This window comes from Protomyctophum parallelum, assembly GCF_964188405.1.
Source record: "Protomyctophum parallelum genome assembly, chromosome: 6".
NCBI lineage: Eukaryota > Metazoa > Chordata > Actinopteri > Myctophiformes > Myctophidae > Protomyctophum > Protomyctophum parallelum.
Window position 1 is genome coordinate 39997162 of NC_139701.1, and position 16671 is coordinate 40013832.

General features: G+C 42.9%; 2 protein-coding genes across 2 annotated transcripts in view; one reads left to right on the plus strand and one right to left on the minus strand.

The window, feature by feature from the left end:
- Positions 1-1269, plus strand: part of atp8b3 (ATPase phospholipid transporting 8B3) — a 28072-nt gene extending 26803 nt beyond the window's left edge. Inside the window, exons 28-29 of the mRNA XM_083766497.1 lie at positions 90-214; positions 925-1269. Coding sequence (XP_083622623.1) covers positions 90-214; positions 925-1182 — 383 coding nt within the window. The 3' untranslated portion in view covers positions 1183-1269. The remainder of the gene's footprint in view (positions 1-89; positions 215-924) is intronic.
- Positions 1270-9541: 8272 nt separating this feature from the next.
- onecut3a (one cut homeobox 3a) overlaps positions 9542-16671 on the minus strand; it is a gene marked incomplete at both ends in the record, with an annotated part of 15865 nt that continues 8735 nt past the window's right edge. The window contains one exon of the mRNA XM_083767045.1: positions 9542-9873. Within this exon, the coding sequence (XP_083623171.1) occupies positions 9542-9873 (332 nt within the window). The remainder of the gene's footprint in view (positions 9874-16671) is intronic.

Here is a 16671-nt window from a genome sequence, read left to right on the forward strand (position 1 = left end):
GTGTGTGTGTGTGTGTGTGTGTGTGTGTGTGTGTGTGTGTGTGTGTGTGTGTGTGTGCGCGCACGCATGCACGTGTCCGTTCTGAACAGGTGTTTCTTCTGAGGCCTTCATTGATCCAGTTGTGTGGCTCACCGTTCTGTTGACAGCCTGTGTGGCTGTGCTGCCTTCATTAATAACCCAAGCTGTCATGATCATCACTCGCAGCAGACACAAGGTAATGTGCATGCGTGCGAACACGCATTTGTACTCCGTCATATGAGCATTGAGAAAACACATGCACATCACCAATCGGCATGGTGTCCAAAAGCAGCATCGACAGTATATGATGCTAGTGGAAGAGAGACTTAACAGACGGACCTGTAATAACTGGCCTACATTTGATATCTTCCCATGGCTCCGTCTCCAATGTCTGTCACCTGTCCTGTACATGTACTAATTACCTTAAGCTTCATTTATACTTGTTGTGTCGTGAAGCACTGCCGTTGTGTTGCATATTATATGCAACTGTATTCACATGGATTCAAGTTCTCAGTCACCACAATGAAGGCAGCATGTCTTCCATGGAAGCATGTTGCGCGCATTGAGAGCTTGTAGATCGGCTATTTTCGGTTATTATTTTAAGACTAGAGCATTTGAAGTGGTCAAACTAGCAATATGTTCAGAAGCATCTTTTATAATATCCTAATAGTCTGTGATGTTTCATTTAAAAGAAAAGGTTAAAGCCCCAATCTGTGATTTCCTTGGTTGGCAGTGGCACAATAGAACACTGAAGATTATAGAACACTAGAAGTATGCTAATTGTTTAGGAATCACTGCGGGCTCCTTTCGCACTGTTTCACAAATCACACATATTAGGACATATTAGGTCCTACAAACATTTTCAGCCGTGAGATTTCATTTAGCTTGAATCCATTCTATGTGTAGGTCCACAGCCAGCAGCCCCCGCAAGTGGAGTTGAAGTCAAAGACCTTCAAAAGAGGCGGTCGCCACCGGCGCTCTACCTATGCCATGTCACAGAGCGATGGAATGGGACGCATCATGATGGAGACCAGCCTCCGCACTGCAGTGAAAGGACAGGATACTGAAGGCAAGGACAAACGACAAACTGGCACCGTGGAGACTGGGGATGCACCACCAAGCTACGACAAACAAAACGCTCAACCAATATTGAGTGAATTATGATTATGAATGTCATGATTTAAATATGTGACATTTAATGTTCTTATATACTTTACTAACTTGATATGGAACAGATTGTCATATAGGCATTCCGACATTTTTTGCAGATTTTTTAACTTGTGTATTCTTCCTAATCTTTTGTATGATCACATTTTCTAAGTAAATCATGAAATATAAGACACACAAAGGGACTCGTATTTCGTTATTTTCATACATGGGCAGTTTGCCATCGTACACAGTGACTCGTCATCTTTTTTTCCTGTTGTAAGGCACATTTCTTTGCTATTTAAGATCTTCAAGAAAACCAACACACACATCAACACAATATGAAGTGGGTGCTGGACGAAGAAATGCCAGTAGATCCACATTGGAAATCCTGAGTGTTCCTTAATCTCAGAGTCTAGACCCTTTAGAGTAACAATTTTAGCTGTGTAGCAAAATAGAAAGGCTCACTCCCTAAATGTACTGCAATTGTGCTGAAATAACAATCAGACAAACTGGCCAGGGTTGTTTTACAATTGTTTTTATTTGTTAATTTATTTCAAAACACGCAATTTTTACCCATATTATCCTTTTAAGTTTTTATTTTTCTGTAACAGTTATTACTCAGATTTTTTCCTTCTCAAAAGTCTCAACTATAGAAGCGAACCTAAAAGTCCTCCACAGGCTCTCCGGCTTCTGCAGAGGGAGGAGGGAAAAGAGGCTCTCTGTACACTGTGTGTGTGTGTGTGTGTGTGTGTGTGTGTGTGTGTGTGTGTGTGTGTGTGTGTGTGTGTGTGTGTGTCCATCCTTCACATCCTGTAGGACAGTATGTTGCGTATGTGTGCCTAAATTCTTAGTTGGTGTGTGTGTGTGTGTGTGTGTGTGTGTGTGTGTGTTCTAAGTGCAATAAGTGGAATGTCTACATGCCCGTTGAAACACAGGACCCGTAGAGAAGCCCAGAGAGCTGAACATTGTCTTATTGGTTCGGTAGCCAGATTGTCATACCTCTGATTTCATCTTTGGTTTTTTAGCAAACACTCTCAAAAGGCAGACTCAACTGCTTCAGCATGTGCCTGTGTGTCTATCTGTCTGTCTTATCAGTCTGTCTGTGTGCAATATAAGCCACCTTCTCCAAATGTCGTTGTAAACTAAGTGTACAATGTAGGTGTCTTTGCATTGATTGTGGCCCTTCCTTGGCTCTGGGGACAAAGACAAGCAAACATTGTAACATAATGGAGCCATGAGCGAGAGAGGGGGCGGGGAGCAGGGTTCATCTGTATGCAAGCATGGACATGGACTCCATTTTGATGTCAATGGCAGTTGGGGACATTTATGTAAAGCTAATATAATGCGACATCATCAGTCTGGTTTGGTGAAACACTGGGCATTGTAGTGCTCCTCTTTCCCAGACACCATCTACTAGTCTCTACCCTGAGGGACTGCTCCACCCACCTTGGGCTTTGGGTAGTAATGTAGAAGTGCAGGGGTATGGGGTCATGGAGGCTAAAGTGTATGTTGAGGCGGGGCGGGGGGTGACGGGTTGTACACTCTGACCCAGCAGCAACGATTAAGATTGGGGGGTCAGGTGTTTGCATAGTTTTCTGTGCAAAAGCCACCAACCGGAGCCACTTTTATTCCTCGCGGCTGGCTACATCATCGTAAGATCAGCAGGAAACAGCGGTGGGTGGTGGGAAATGTGGTCTTTATATCGCAGGGCTTTGTTTTTTTTTATGCGCATGCACTGCACTGCATTGACTGGACTGCGTCCCCTTGACGCAGCACTAGGCAGCGAGAGCACAGGAGTGCATGTTGGAAATGTGACGGGGAGTGGACGATGTTAGAATTCAGCATGTCTGAGCTTTGTTCTGGAGTGTAGTGGTGTTGTTAGCATGGGGCGTTCAAGTAGGATCATGTCAAGGTATAGAGGGAAACTGATGATGCGCGCAATTGCAGCACGGCTCTGCTAAGAGCCGGGCGGCAATGAGCTGATGGAAGCTACACGGGTGTATGTGTGTGTGTGTGGTCTGGTGAAGTGACAATGGCAGAGGGGCAGTTGTTTTGGCAGTCGGGCACCACCACAGCTTGGCACAACGCAGAGAGCCTCTTTTCCTGTGATTTTTATTTCTCTTTTCTTTTGGTTTGTTCTTTTTCCTCCCTACTGGCCTGCCCTCTCTCTACCTTTTTCTTGTTTTGAAACTGATTGTCTTCTACCATCACAAAGACACTTGGTTCTGATTGATTAACAGGTAACAGAAGAGGGAGAGCACAGTGCGACTGGGGGTGTCTACATCAGTCCCATTGGCAACCATCTATCCTACAGGGAAATGACACATACATATGCTGTTTGACAGTAGATGATGAGAGCATTTCATGGTTGGAGGGGTCAGTTGCCAAGTAGTACTGTGGTTGGTCGGTCATTCAGTCATTTAGTAAGAAATGGTTTTTTCGCAAATTTTCGCATGACAAATATTGCAACCCAAAGTAAAGGAACATTTAAAAAAAGAAACAAAAACAAATCAAAAAATAAATTAAATTCACTTGTTTCCACATAGATACAAATGCACGCACGTACACTGATCAAAAAAAGCATGTAAGACAGACAAACAGTTTTTTCGGGGCTGCCCGGGCCTGTGAGTGTGTGTCCCTCTGATTAACTCCAAGCAAACAACCCGTCCTTGGAAAAGCAAGACACACATTTCAGGAACCCAAGTCAGGACCCCAAGCTGAGGAATGAAGATTGAATGTTATTGATTGGAGGAGAGGAATTTGACCTCCCCCAGCACACACTGCCCCCTACTGTCTGGATTTATATACATCAAAGAAACATTGGGGGAGGAAGGGGAGAGGGTTGCAACAATACATGCACACAACCAGTGAATCGACAAAGTCTAAAAACAAGGACCCCTCCAACGCCTACAACCCAAATTCCCACCCTCTTTTTTTCCCCCTTTCTTTTTTTTCTTTTTCTTTTTTTGATAACCAAAATATTCCCCAACCCACCTCCACCCACTTCCAGGCCTTTCCTTCCTCCTCCTCCTCCTCCCCACAAAAATCACAGGTCATTCCTGTTGGTCTATACAGTTATACAATATCCATGCAGAAAAGAAAAATGTGCACCTCCTTTCCAGTAGGAGATGCTGGTCTTAGTCTAAGAACACCAGGAGCACTTGAACACACCCAGGAACCTTCAAAAGTAACTGTGAAATCTTTTTTTGTTTTTTTCTTTCTTTTTCTTCAGAGAAAAGACTTGAAGGCAGAAGAAAGCTTACAATGAGTAAAAGATTATTCCTCCTATTGATTATTCTTCAAATGTTTTGAAATGTTTTTTAATTCAGGCCAAATATTTTTAGTTTTGTTTGCTTTTGCCTATCCCTGCCTTTGAGAGCATCAAGCACATCATCTGAATTGTAATAAGGTTAGCTCTCTCCCTCTCTCACTCTATCTCTGTAGCATGCCTTCTGTCTCTTCTTTTCTCATGTTGCCTTTCACAGAAACATTCACAATGTCTTTTCCATTTTTGAAAACAGTTAAGTACATGCCGTAGCAAAACAAAATGAGAGAGAACATACGAGAGAAATGAGCAAACGGATAAAAATAATTATAACAGTATAAAGCTTCAAGTCACAAGTTCCAAAACTAACTATCATAGTATCATAGTTTCATAATCATTGTTATCATTAGCAGTATTATTTTCAGTTAAATTACATAAACTTTACATGAAAGGTTTTTGAGGTATTTCAGAATTAATTGTCAACACACGCCTACCGAGTCTTTAGCACTAGCCAGGGGGAGAGGTTCAGATGAGTCGAGGAGGGAGGAGAGGATTTGTGTCTTAATTGTCAATGACTGTCCCACACTATTCTAGTGCAGCCACTGTGCTTGCACATCGTAGGAAGAGAGAGAGAGAGAGAGAAAGAGAGAGATACCTTTAGTGGTAAAATATTACAACTACAATGTGCTTAACAGCCTCTTACCATCTTACCTCCCCTCTCTCTGTTACACAAAAATATCTCTGTGGAGAGAGAGGTAAAGTGGCAAAGAGACGGTATTTAAGCAACACTGGACAATGGAAAAAAATGAAAGGCTGTGAGCTACCATAAGGTCAACTATAGTAACAAAGACAATCGACAGTTTAAGGAGTAACATTATTTTGCTTCAAATAAATAGTGTATAGAAAATGTTTTATAGACTTTCTACATGATAAAGTGCTTGTATTCTAGTGTATGAAGATGGAAAGTCAATATAGAGAAAATGCTGACACAGCCCCCACTCTGCGTCCCTCTCTCCTCCCCCCTTCAGTCCATCTAATTATGGGTGTATTGTCTAAATGTATGTTTATAAATGGGTGTGCAATGCATGTGTGCGCATGCACGGTGTGTGTATCCGGTGCAGTCTCACCCGTGGTTGAAGGGAAAAGGCACTCAACTCTTATCTGCAAGGTAGCCACCTCCTCTTGTATGGCACGATGCAGTCTGACTGCACTGTATGTGTGTGTGTGCATGTGTGTGTGTGTGTGTGTGTGTGTGTGTGTGTGTGTGTGTGTGTGCGTACGTACGTACAGTAAAAACGTATGTGTTAAGTTAGTTAACTCTGAGAGTATAACATTTTACTTTTGCACATTTACAAATGAATAAAATAAAACCAAATGGATAAGGATTTAGCTGTGCAGGTTTAGATTATAATCGGTGTGTCTATCAGCTATGGTATTGAACAGGGGGATCTCTATTTGGTTTTTGTGTCCCCCTAGGCAGTTTAGGACCGGTAGGCAGGAGTATCTTTGGTATCAGTGGCGGTTTCACAAACCACTCAGCTTAGTGAGGTAGCCACATTGGTTCTCACTACAAACAAATGTCATTTCGTCAGCCTATAATATCTAGAGCTGAATCTAGCTATGTACCTATAATGCTCGCTGAACTGCGTATCACAAATCTATTTAAACTCATCATCCTTTGGTGACTTTTAACTCACTGCTTACAGCAACATGAAGTTAGTTAGTACTCCCCCCCCCCCCCCCTCTATCACCCCCCCACCCCCCCTCACAATGACCATCTCTTATCTAATCGCCACAGCTAATCTGATCTGACTACATTGTTGGAAATGCTACAGTTGCATTTTTTTTAAGACCATACAGATAGCTTTTAAGTCCCTCCCTTCACCATCTCCCCTCGCCTATCACCCTCCCCCTCAATGCACACTGAATCAGCAAGGACATTTGGAGGTCATGTTTTGTACCCCCCCCCCCCCCCCCTTTCCACACACTACCCCCTCCTTTTCATTACACCCCTTTTTTGGAGCTCAGCTTTAAAAGGCGGCTGAAATGACCACAGTTCAGACATAAAATGCCAAAAGAGAGAGAGAACACATCCGTCTTTCATTCTTCTCTTCCACAGACACAGCTCCCTGTTTTTTTGTTTTTTGTTTTTTTCTCTCATGGGAAATGTCTCCGCCGAGTCAATATTCACATAGAATGCAAAAAAATATGTCCTTCATTGGCCTCGGTCCTTGTCTCTCCCTCCTTTTTTTTCTCCTTTTAAAAAGTCCTTTCTTTTTCCCTTTTTTATTTTGATTTATCAACAAGGTGCCTTACTTCTGCACAACAGAGCACAATAGTAACAAGAAATAGAAACTTTGTGTCTATGGTACTAATTAAATACCCGCATCAATATTATAGAGAGAAAGAGAGAGAGGGGGAGGGGGGGGGTATTTAGAGGGACAGAGGAGGTAGAACCAAAGACAGAATGAGAGAAAGATTTTCTTCTGTTTCAAAATGTGTGTCCGGTTTGGTAACACATACTTGTTATACCTTTTGTCAGCTGAGGTTTGGTATTGTACGCCTTAAAATCTCGTTCATTGTTTTTCCTTTGTTTTACTAAAAAAGTATATTCTAATTCGGTTAAAAGTTGATTGTTGGTTGCTATGGCACATACCGCCCGTCGTCAGTAGTGGGGACACACTGTATAGCTGTGTGAACGTTGTACCATATTCTCTGATTAGCATTAAGGCAGTTAGCATTGGCACACATTTTTGTAGCATTTTGACGGTCAAGAGTGGTGTAGTTGATTACTGAAAACCCATGTGTTGGCGTCTGTCCAGGAGGCGATTTGCATTAGATCAAATCTTATTTTCATAATTCACTACAAATCCTGATTGTTTAATCTGAGAGTGTACAAATGTAACCAAATGGACCAGTAAGAGTCCATTTGGTTACATGTGTACATTCTCAGAGTTACAAATAGATCAGGATTTGTATGTGTAGAAGAACTGAATGAATACATTAAATTAATAAACAGATTATGGGATTTGGGTCAGAAACCGTTGATTTGTCAAAACATTAAGCCTCCCAAAAAATGGTGATTGAAATCATGTAAAAATTAAATCTCCACAGCTCCTCGGATGTGTCAGTGTCTAGTAATACCCAGCTCAGTGCCCTTCTATCAGTTATTTGTTATACTGTGTGTGTTTGTGTGTGTGTGTGTGTGTGTGTGTGTGTGTGTGTGTGTGTGTGTGTGTGTGTGTGTGTGTGTGTGTGTGTGTGTGTGTGTGTGTGTGTGTGTGTGTGTGTGTGTGTGTGTGTGTGTGTGTGTGTGTGTGTGTGTGTGTGTGTGTGTGTGTGTCGGTCCTATCTTCTGCACTGTCTAAGATAAAGCTGTCAATTTTTATTCTTTCGTCTAACCATGTAATGTTTGTGTTTAGCTAAATCCCTGCGTTTTACTTCCCAGCATTTTCAGCATTGCGTTTAACCATCCCCCCTCCTCTGGCTTCACCAGTGCTGGTTGGATGAAGAACAACAATAGGATAATGGTTTGTTATTGATCTGCCTTCACAGAGCTGTGAGGGCCTGAACGTGTTGTGCCATGACTTTTCCAAGTGGCTCTTCCCCTCCCTCCCTCTCATCCTGCCTCCCTCCCATCCTGCCTCCCTCCTCCTCTCTGCTCTTCTTGCTGGCTACATGTCTCTGCTATTAACAGTAGGGGGCACTGTTGCTCCGCCAGCTGCTCGGACAGAACTGGGGAGGGAGAGGTGCCACTGCTACTGCTGCTGCTGCTGATGCTGTTGCTGTTGCTGCTGTGAGGCCTTTGTGTCCCCATCTCCACTGGGTTCTGTGTGCTCTTCTTACATTCTGCTTCCTCTGTGCAGCTGTAATGCAGTTGGCTGGACGCCCAAGCGCGTTGTTGTCGCTTGGTTCTCAGTTATTGATCAAAGGAAAAGCTCCCAGCAGAACAAAGAGCATGTCCAGACATATCACCCGCCTCTCCTGTCGGTCAGAGAAACACAGACTCTCGGCTCGGGCGCTCTTCTCGAGAGCGCCGACGACAGTGACAGTCTCCCTGCAGGCCTCCGACATCTGTGCAAAAAATATAGACCTGGTCTGGGCAGACCTGAGTATCTTCACTGCCGAGCGTCTTGAGTTTCACCTTCAGGAGGGGTCGAGGTCCCGCTCTCTCTGTCTGCATCGATTCATTTTTCAATTCATTAGTTTGCAGTATGATCAGACCGAGCTGCTCTCTGAAATGGCTGGCCAGCAGGGAATACCTCTGGCCGAGGAGTGAAGCAGAGTACAGGAGGGGAGGGGGGAGGTAGATGGAGAGGAGGAGGAGGAGGAGGAGGAGGAGAATCGGAAAGCCTTGTTATTTTCTTTTCATAGGATCCGTTTTCTTTATGATGGCCTTGTGTGTGCAGGATGGGGCTTTGATAATAGGGCTATGTGCTGTTCCATCAGGTTTATTGCCACTCTTTCTTTTTTCATCATCTTCTTCTATGCCCTTGTTGCATCCAGGGGTGCAGAGGGATGAGAAAGAGTAGAGAGGCAGACGCAAAGAGGAGAGTTGGGAGAAAAGCAGAATCCGAAGGAAATAATGTGGACAAGGAGGGCCGGCATTTGCCGTCTGATGGTGTCCAAAAAACAAAAATGTCATATCTTTGGTGACTCTTTAATTGCTAGCAACGCAGATGTCATAAAACTGGAGTTTAGTTTTTTCTTTTTTTTAAAAGACACAATGATTGTCCATGTGTGTGTGTGTGTGTGTGTGTGTGTGTGTGTGTGTGTGTGTGTGTGTGTGTGTGTGTGTGTGTGTGTGTGTGTGTGTGTGTGTGTGAGAGTGAGAGAGATGTGAAGTGGACCTGACTTTTATGTTTGACCTTTAGGTTTTCATAACAGTCCAGTGGATGGAGGAGCTGGAGGTTGTGGTTTATTGTGTTTTTGTCACTGACCAGGTGATTGCATGGCACAAATGAAATTGAGGCATGAGGACACATTCTAGATGGTCCAGGCCAGGTAGGGGCAACGATCCAGACAAACTATAAGCATGGATTCCCCCCACCTGACCCGCCTTCCCAACCTGTGTCCCCAGCTCTCTGAAGGCCCCTCTCCTCCTCCTCCTCAGGCCTTGGAGAAGGTGGTGGCGGATGTGCCTGGCTGCCCGGGACTCGTTCCGTGGTCGTCGTGCCAGCGGTCCACGCAGCGGCGGCGGGCGTTCATGAAGAAGTTGCTGACGGTGTTGAGCTCCAGGCCCAGCTGCTGGGAGATGGTGATCTGCATCTCCTTGGACGGACGCTTGTTCTCCTTGAAGATGGCGATGAGCGTGCGGCGCTGCAGGTCGGTGAACACCAGGCGCTGCTTTTTGGGCGCCATGTTGCGGTCCTTGTGTTGCTCCTGCTCTTTGCGCTTGCAGGCTTGGAGAGGGTGGTGGTGGGGGTGGGGGTGGTGGGAGGGATGGCAATGGGGATCAGGATAGGAAGCAGAGAAATGGAAGAAAAACAGACATCAAGGTAAATACACAAACTTCATTCTATCCATATAGTAGCAGCTTTGGATGGGGTTGGGGTTAGCCTGTGCTTAAAACATGTAACAAGTTAATACACCAAGAGAGATTCTACGGCTCCATCTATATGGTTGTATATTAAACCTGATTTAAAGCTAATCCATGCCTTCTGCCCAGTGGGACTATTCCTTGCATCCTGCAGAGTGCAGACAGGGAGCCAGCCCGCGGTGAGAGAGATAGAGATAGGTTGTGTCTGTGTGTGTGTGTGTGTGTGTGTGTGTGTGTGTGTGTGTGTGTGTGTGTGTGTGTGTGTGTGTGTGTGTGTGTGTGTGTGTGTGTGTGTGTGTGTGTGTGTGTGTGTGTGTGTGTGGGAGGGGGGGGGGGGTGAAGGGGCTGCTAGCTGGAGACACTGCTGCTGTTTGATTCAATATTAATGCAGTTTGAGTCGCAATGGGGGACTGAGTGACTGTTGCACAAAATTGAACGTTTTTTGTGTGTCTGTGCATGTGGAGCTGTGTGAGTCTAGGTTAGGAGGGAGGAAGAAAGAAAGAAAGAAAGAAAGATGAGTCAAAGTGAGCACATTTGTGTGTCTCAGAACCCAAAAGAGAGGGGGAAGGAGGGAGGGAGAGGAACGAGGAGTGAAAGAGAGGGAGATATTGACCCACATTGCTGTAGGAATTGGGGGGGGGGGGTTCTCCACGGGGACGGAGGCCAGAATCCCCCCCCAGCAGCTCTGCAGTCTGCTACTTCAAAAAGAACCCCACTGGAGCCCACTCTATTGAGCTCCGAGAGGGTATTTATAACCCACTCCTTTCCACCACAAGCACCAGAGAGATGCATGCATGCAGGACTCGCTATGAGCGCCCGCAACATACACAGAGCAATTTTCAAAAGAAAACACATGGAGTGGCCCCGTGGGAGTTGGTGGGGTTGGCGGGGTTGTAGCCAGGGAACAGAGAAATTAATAGTTAATAGAATGTTGCATGGAGTGTAAGTGTGTTGTTATAAGTTGTGGTGCATTTGCAGGGGATGGGGTGAATGGGGTAGTATAGACGTGTGTAGATGAAAGGGAGAGACGGTGCTCTGAGATGGTGTGTGAAGTTCAGACTACCCAGACCAGATCTGTAGCCACACTGTATAGCCCTGCTGGCCCTGGGTTACTTCTAATCCTATAGACATCTCTCCTGCACTGTGTGTCCCTCTCAGCTTCCATATATGGCCTCACTGAGGAAATAAGACAAAATAGCAAGATGGCTGTCTTCTCGGATTATGCCCTGTATCAAGATAGACTATTTCTCACTCTTATGCTGTGTGTGTGTGTGTGACTGCATGTATATAAAGCACTTAAAGCTCATTTGTAATTTTCCTATAGCATATGCTGTGTTTGTGTGTGTGTGTGTGTGTGTGTGTGCGCGTGCATGTGCGTGTGTACACGTACATGCGCGTATGTGACAGAGATTCTGAAAGCTTGTGCACACGCGTGCATGCACATGCACCTGTGTGTGTGTGTGTGTGTGTGTGTGTGTGTGTGTGTGTGTGTGTGTGTGTGTGTGTGTGTGTGTGTGTGTGTGTGTGTGTGTGTGTGTGTGTGTGTGATTGTGCTGAAATGGCTGGAGCCAAGCAGTGGCGCTGTGTGTCTAATTACAGTGGAGCAGAGCCCATTGATCAGCCATCGCAGTCCAATCTGTTTACTACAGATGTCTAACCTGCACACAGGCCCATCCATCATATTCATATTTTACATCAACACTGCAGCTCTGTGTGTGTGTGTGTGTGTGTGTGTGTGTGTGTGTGTGTGTGTGTGTGTGTGTGTGTGTGTGTGTGTGTGTGTGTGTGTGTGTGTGTCTCTCTCTCTCACTCACACAAACGCACACACACACACACACACACACACAATCACGCATGCAAGACCACATACTGTACATGAACACAAAGATTTGCACACAAAAATAAGCACGCTCATGCACATCTTGTATATGTATATGCAGCAGAATCATATCAATCACTACACACCGTGTATATTTGGAGACTAATGAAGGCAGGGATGAAGTGTTGTTGTGCACAGTAAAATACTGTTAATTTCCTTTAGAAGTTAAATTAACACTACGTATTTGACTGTGACGGTAATATTATCAATGGCCAAGATTATTAGCTTATTGCGTGGTTTGGACTTTTCCTAAAGTGATTCAAAATGTGTGGTGCATCATTGAATGTTTCACTTCGATCTGTGTGAAGATAATGCACAAAAAGATGCATTTAATGAATGAATTATTGACCTTCATGTGGATTTGTTCTTGCTCAAATAATAACATTCACTGGATATTTTCATGCGTGAAAGGTCTAATTTACAATACAATATTATGTAAAGAAGCAAGTAATTTAAGCGCTATATATTTCTTTGTACAACAAATAGCTAAAATGTCTGACCTGTGGGATTGTAGCAGTGCTATCTTTTGACATGTTTAAAGATTTCTGGAAATGTGCCCAAATTAGGGATGCCAGGGTTAATGTGGTGGAAATCCTGCAACTCGACAATAAGAATTGAACCCAATATAATGCTAAGGGATTAAATTGCTAGTGAATAATATGTGATAAATGTAACTCTTACAAATAACTATCTGATGTTTCTTTTTCCCCCACTCTAAAAAAGCAACCCCTTGGTTTCCATTCCAACATTCTGTGTTTCTAGAGCTTTGTTTTCACTCATATGACGTGCAGACAGTTCACACACCCTGACCAAACATTTCCTAACATTTGTGATATTTCATATCTTTTAACGTTATCTGTTTTTGTGCCCTTTGTCCTATGCAAAGCTGTGATGACAAGCATGCATGCCAGAAGCCTTGTAAGCTTATACTTTTGATTGTGGTGCGTTTTATTAAGAAAAAAATATATGTTTTTTACCTTTTCGGTAATTTTACTACGGTCATGGTGTGTATCTAGAAAAAACAAGGAAGGAATAAGATGTGTGTTATTGATGGAAGGAAAGTCTTACACATCCATTCTTGTTTTCTCAAGTTGTCTGGACAAAATATTATTTGAATCTATTCCCATAATGTTCTATAAATATATTTCACAAATCTTGGCTAAATTGCAAATAGGGATTATCAGGTAATATTATACGCAGTATATTTGTCATACTTATTCTTGAAAATGTTTAAAAATAACAAACCTTCCCTAATCCCCTCAGATGTGTTCCAGTTCCAAGAACACTGTATTGCTCTCTGACTCTCTGCCATATAGAGCTCACAAAACAAGAGCATTTCCCTCCCCTCTTCTTCTCTCCAGTTTATTTCAATGGTGAGTCATGCCCTGCCATACAATCAACCACTGTGGGAGTCCAGCTTGGTGCTTTATCGTCTGTCTGTCGGTAGGTGTCACTCTCGCTGTGCCCCGGCTGCACGGGGCGCCATAGTGCGCTGCCTTTGCTACAGGCGCTGGATTTAGTAATCAATATCGATCGATTGGTGAGGAAGGGGGCCCTGATTACTGAACCAAGCTCGGCGTAGAAAAGAAAAAAATCGATCATTGCAGCTTTTAGAGCTACAGTATAGGCACCGAGCGAGCGCACAGAGACGGACACAAACTCATGCACAAAGAACAGCCCACGCTATGAAATCCTATTTTTGGTAGGCTATAGTGTTTTCTTATAGTTAGATCTCGTATATGGAGGTGTAAGGTGGTCATATCTGTATAGCAGCGTATAGGCTATATGGAAATAACTCGGGCCATTCATTAGAAAGCAAGTCATTCATATTAAGGCAGCCAAACCAAATCAACCTTTAGGGTTTATATGGGTTATTTCATTCAGGCATAACGTTGGGCCTAGAGTCGCTAGACTATATAGGCCTATTGAACTTTTTTTTATATCACTGTTAATAAAAGGCCATTATTCAAATGTCTTGATTTAAAAAACATTATAGGAAGCAATGTTTGTCCTCAAATTACTTTAGGCCTATTGTTGACTGTAAATGTAGGCTATAAGTTCACATAGCAGAAAAAAACTAATATTTTCCGATGGCATTAATATTCTTTGCATCACAACACGCCAAGAGGGGTTAAGAGAAAGGCCCTGTGTTCAATATCGATCGATGGATTCGTGAATAATTCGTGTGTGAAATTCAGTTCGTCCAATTAATTATGCCTTGCAGGGGGAGTGGGCCCATATAGTGCACATTCATGGAGGGGTGGAGACAAAACACTGGATGGAAAGGAAACGTGCTCGTCAACCTTTCTCTGCCCCCTCAGTTGGCACACGATGGTATATATAACACTATTACAGACTGTCACATACCGGTATAGGTAGACATGTGCCTATTATTTCTGAATTGATAATGCCAAATATATTTGCCCTGCTCTATCTTCGTCTTTTGGACTTTGCCTTTTCTTTAGGCTATAGCCTATATACGCATAATTCACATTTCATCGTCCTTTGCATTCTATAAAAACATGTTGTCTTTGATCATCTCATGCACTCATGCAGGCATTCATGCATTTGCGCCTCCCCAAATCGCCACAGTGCTTTCAAATTAAATCCATGTTAATTGTAGGCCTATACTTATTGTCCTTTTATGTACCCCATAAGGTATAAACGGATGGTTATGGCCCTAACGACTCATTTAATTAAGCTACCAATAAACAGGTTTACTGGTTCGCCAGGTTCGGCGTGTTATGCTTTCATTTGCTTCCACGATACGTTATACTGCGAGAACCTAACATTTTAGGCTTATATAGCCTTATATAGTGTGCCAGTTTCCATTTCAAACCTGTTTACTTCAAAAGGCACGGGATTATGTTTTTCTTTACCAATTGCTGTTAGTTTGAACATTCTCAGACTATTCGATGAAGATTGATAGTGTGGTATCGACACGACTACAATTTAAAAGGCTGTTTGTACAGTATTTATTCCATTCAACCTGCGGGGCAGTGCCAAGCTCTCGCCAGTCCAAATCACTTCCAGTTCAATACTCCTTAATGTAATGAGAGAGAATTGGTGTTAATATACTGATAAAGTGACACAGTTTGTTTGTTTGCCTTCCTCGCTACTCAGCTGCAAGGCATTCCCCACTACTTCAATAACATTCAATCTGAAGGGCGCATGATGCAGCTCAGATTCCCCTATACATTCCACTAGTTCGTCATTGTTTCGAAGTGTATACCTTTAAAACAAAAAAATAATAATAATGTGTTTTTATAACGTTATATAATTTTGTGGTCATTCTCAGTCTTAAATTCAAATATTGAACACTTACACGATGCACAGTGAACATATATAGCAGCGAATGCAGTATCATTACAAATATGCTATTTCACAGATGTCACAGCTCGCAAGTTATATTTTTAGGGTCTATATATATATATATATATATATATATATATATATATATATATATATATATATATATATATATATGCACCATAGTGTTATTCAATGCTATATTCTGTTTTATACACGCCTCTATGTATAGCCTATAATAAAGCCTGAGAAATTACAGCGCGTCAACGATTCGATAATCAATAAAGATGGCCGTTTGCGATCATCTCTCCGCTTATGACTTTTTGGATAATGAAAAGCATTCAGCCATTTAAGTGTATGATTGAGAGAACTGTATGGCTGAATTCTAACCTGCATTATTTTGTGCCAAGTTAATAGTAGCCTGCACTCTGCGCAGGAGTGCATGCATGGCTTCGCTCATGATATTCTATTATCTAAGATTATCATTGATTCCACTCATAATTGCTTGAACCAGTTATGCGTGGTGATGATGATAATTATAATGCTTTATTTTCTAAGCTTCACTTTCTTTCTCGTGTGCAGAGTCAGACATATAGCCTTTTATTTATGGTTGTTGAACTCACCAATATTAGCTTATATCATTTTGCGAGATATAGGCTAGGATTGTCATTTGACACACTGTCAAATCCTCAGCTTTATTTTAACACTGAGAGTGCACAAATGTAAACACCATAGTTACAAATGAATTTAACACTGGGGATTTTAACACTGGGACATTCTATTTTGCACACACATATAGCCTAAATATTTCTAAATAATTTGAATGTATGCTATATGCCTGTATGTTCATTTAGCCTATAGTCAACAGACCGACAATTTGCACACTCGTGCAAAACAACCTAACTGGTTGCAAATAAATAAAGAATGAAATGTCAGAGCGTGTGAAAGCTACCTCAGCAGCGGATTGTGTGCAGCTCTCTCTCCTGCTCTGTCGGATTTGAAGTGGGAGAATAGAGGGTGGTAAGGCTATGGGGGGAATCGATAGGTAACCGCACCATGGGCCTGGCCAGCCGGCCTCACATAGATCGATGCCGAACGGGGCTGATGTGAAATTGGGTGCGGTGCGACTCTCTCCCGCAAAGGCCAGGCTACTGCCTGTGAGAAACAGTCTCCCTGTCACCCATGGGACTCAACCTCCACCGTACTTTTTTTTGTAATATCTACTTACTAAGCGGCAGCGCCTTCAGATATATACACTTTATACAGTATACAGGCTAATACTGAGCCACTAGGGCGCTATTGTGGGAAGTGGAAGTTTGTGTAGCCTACTTGACAATGTATGCCTATATATAGGCCTAGTTACTTTTCAAATCATTGCTGCATGCATAATTATGTGTCTATAGACTAACATAACATATTTCTTTATCATATATATTTTTTTAATATTTCACCTTTTTCACGTTTTTTGTTGGCCTACTTTAGAACTTACGACAAGGCTATATATAGCAACAA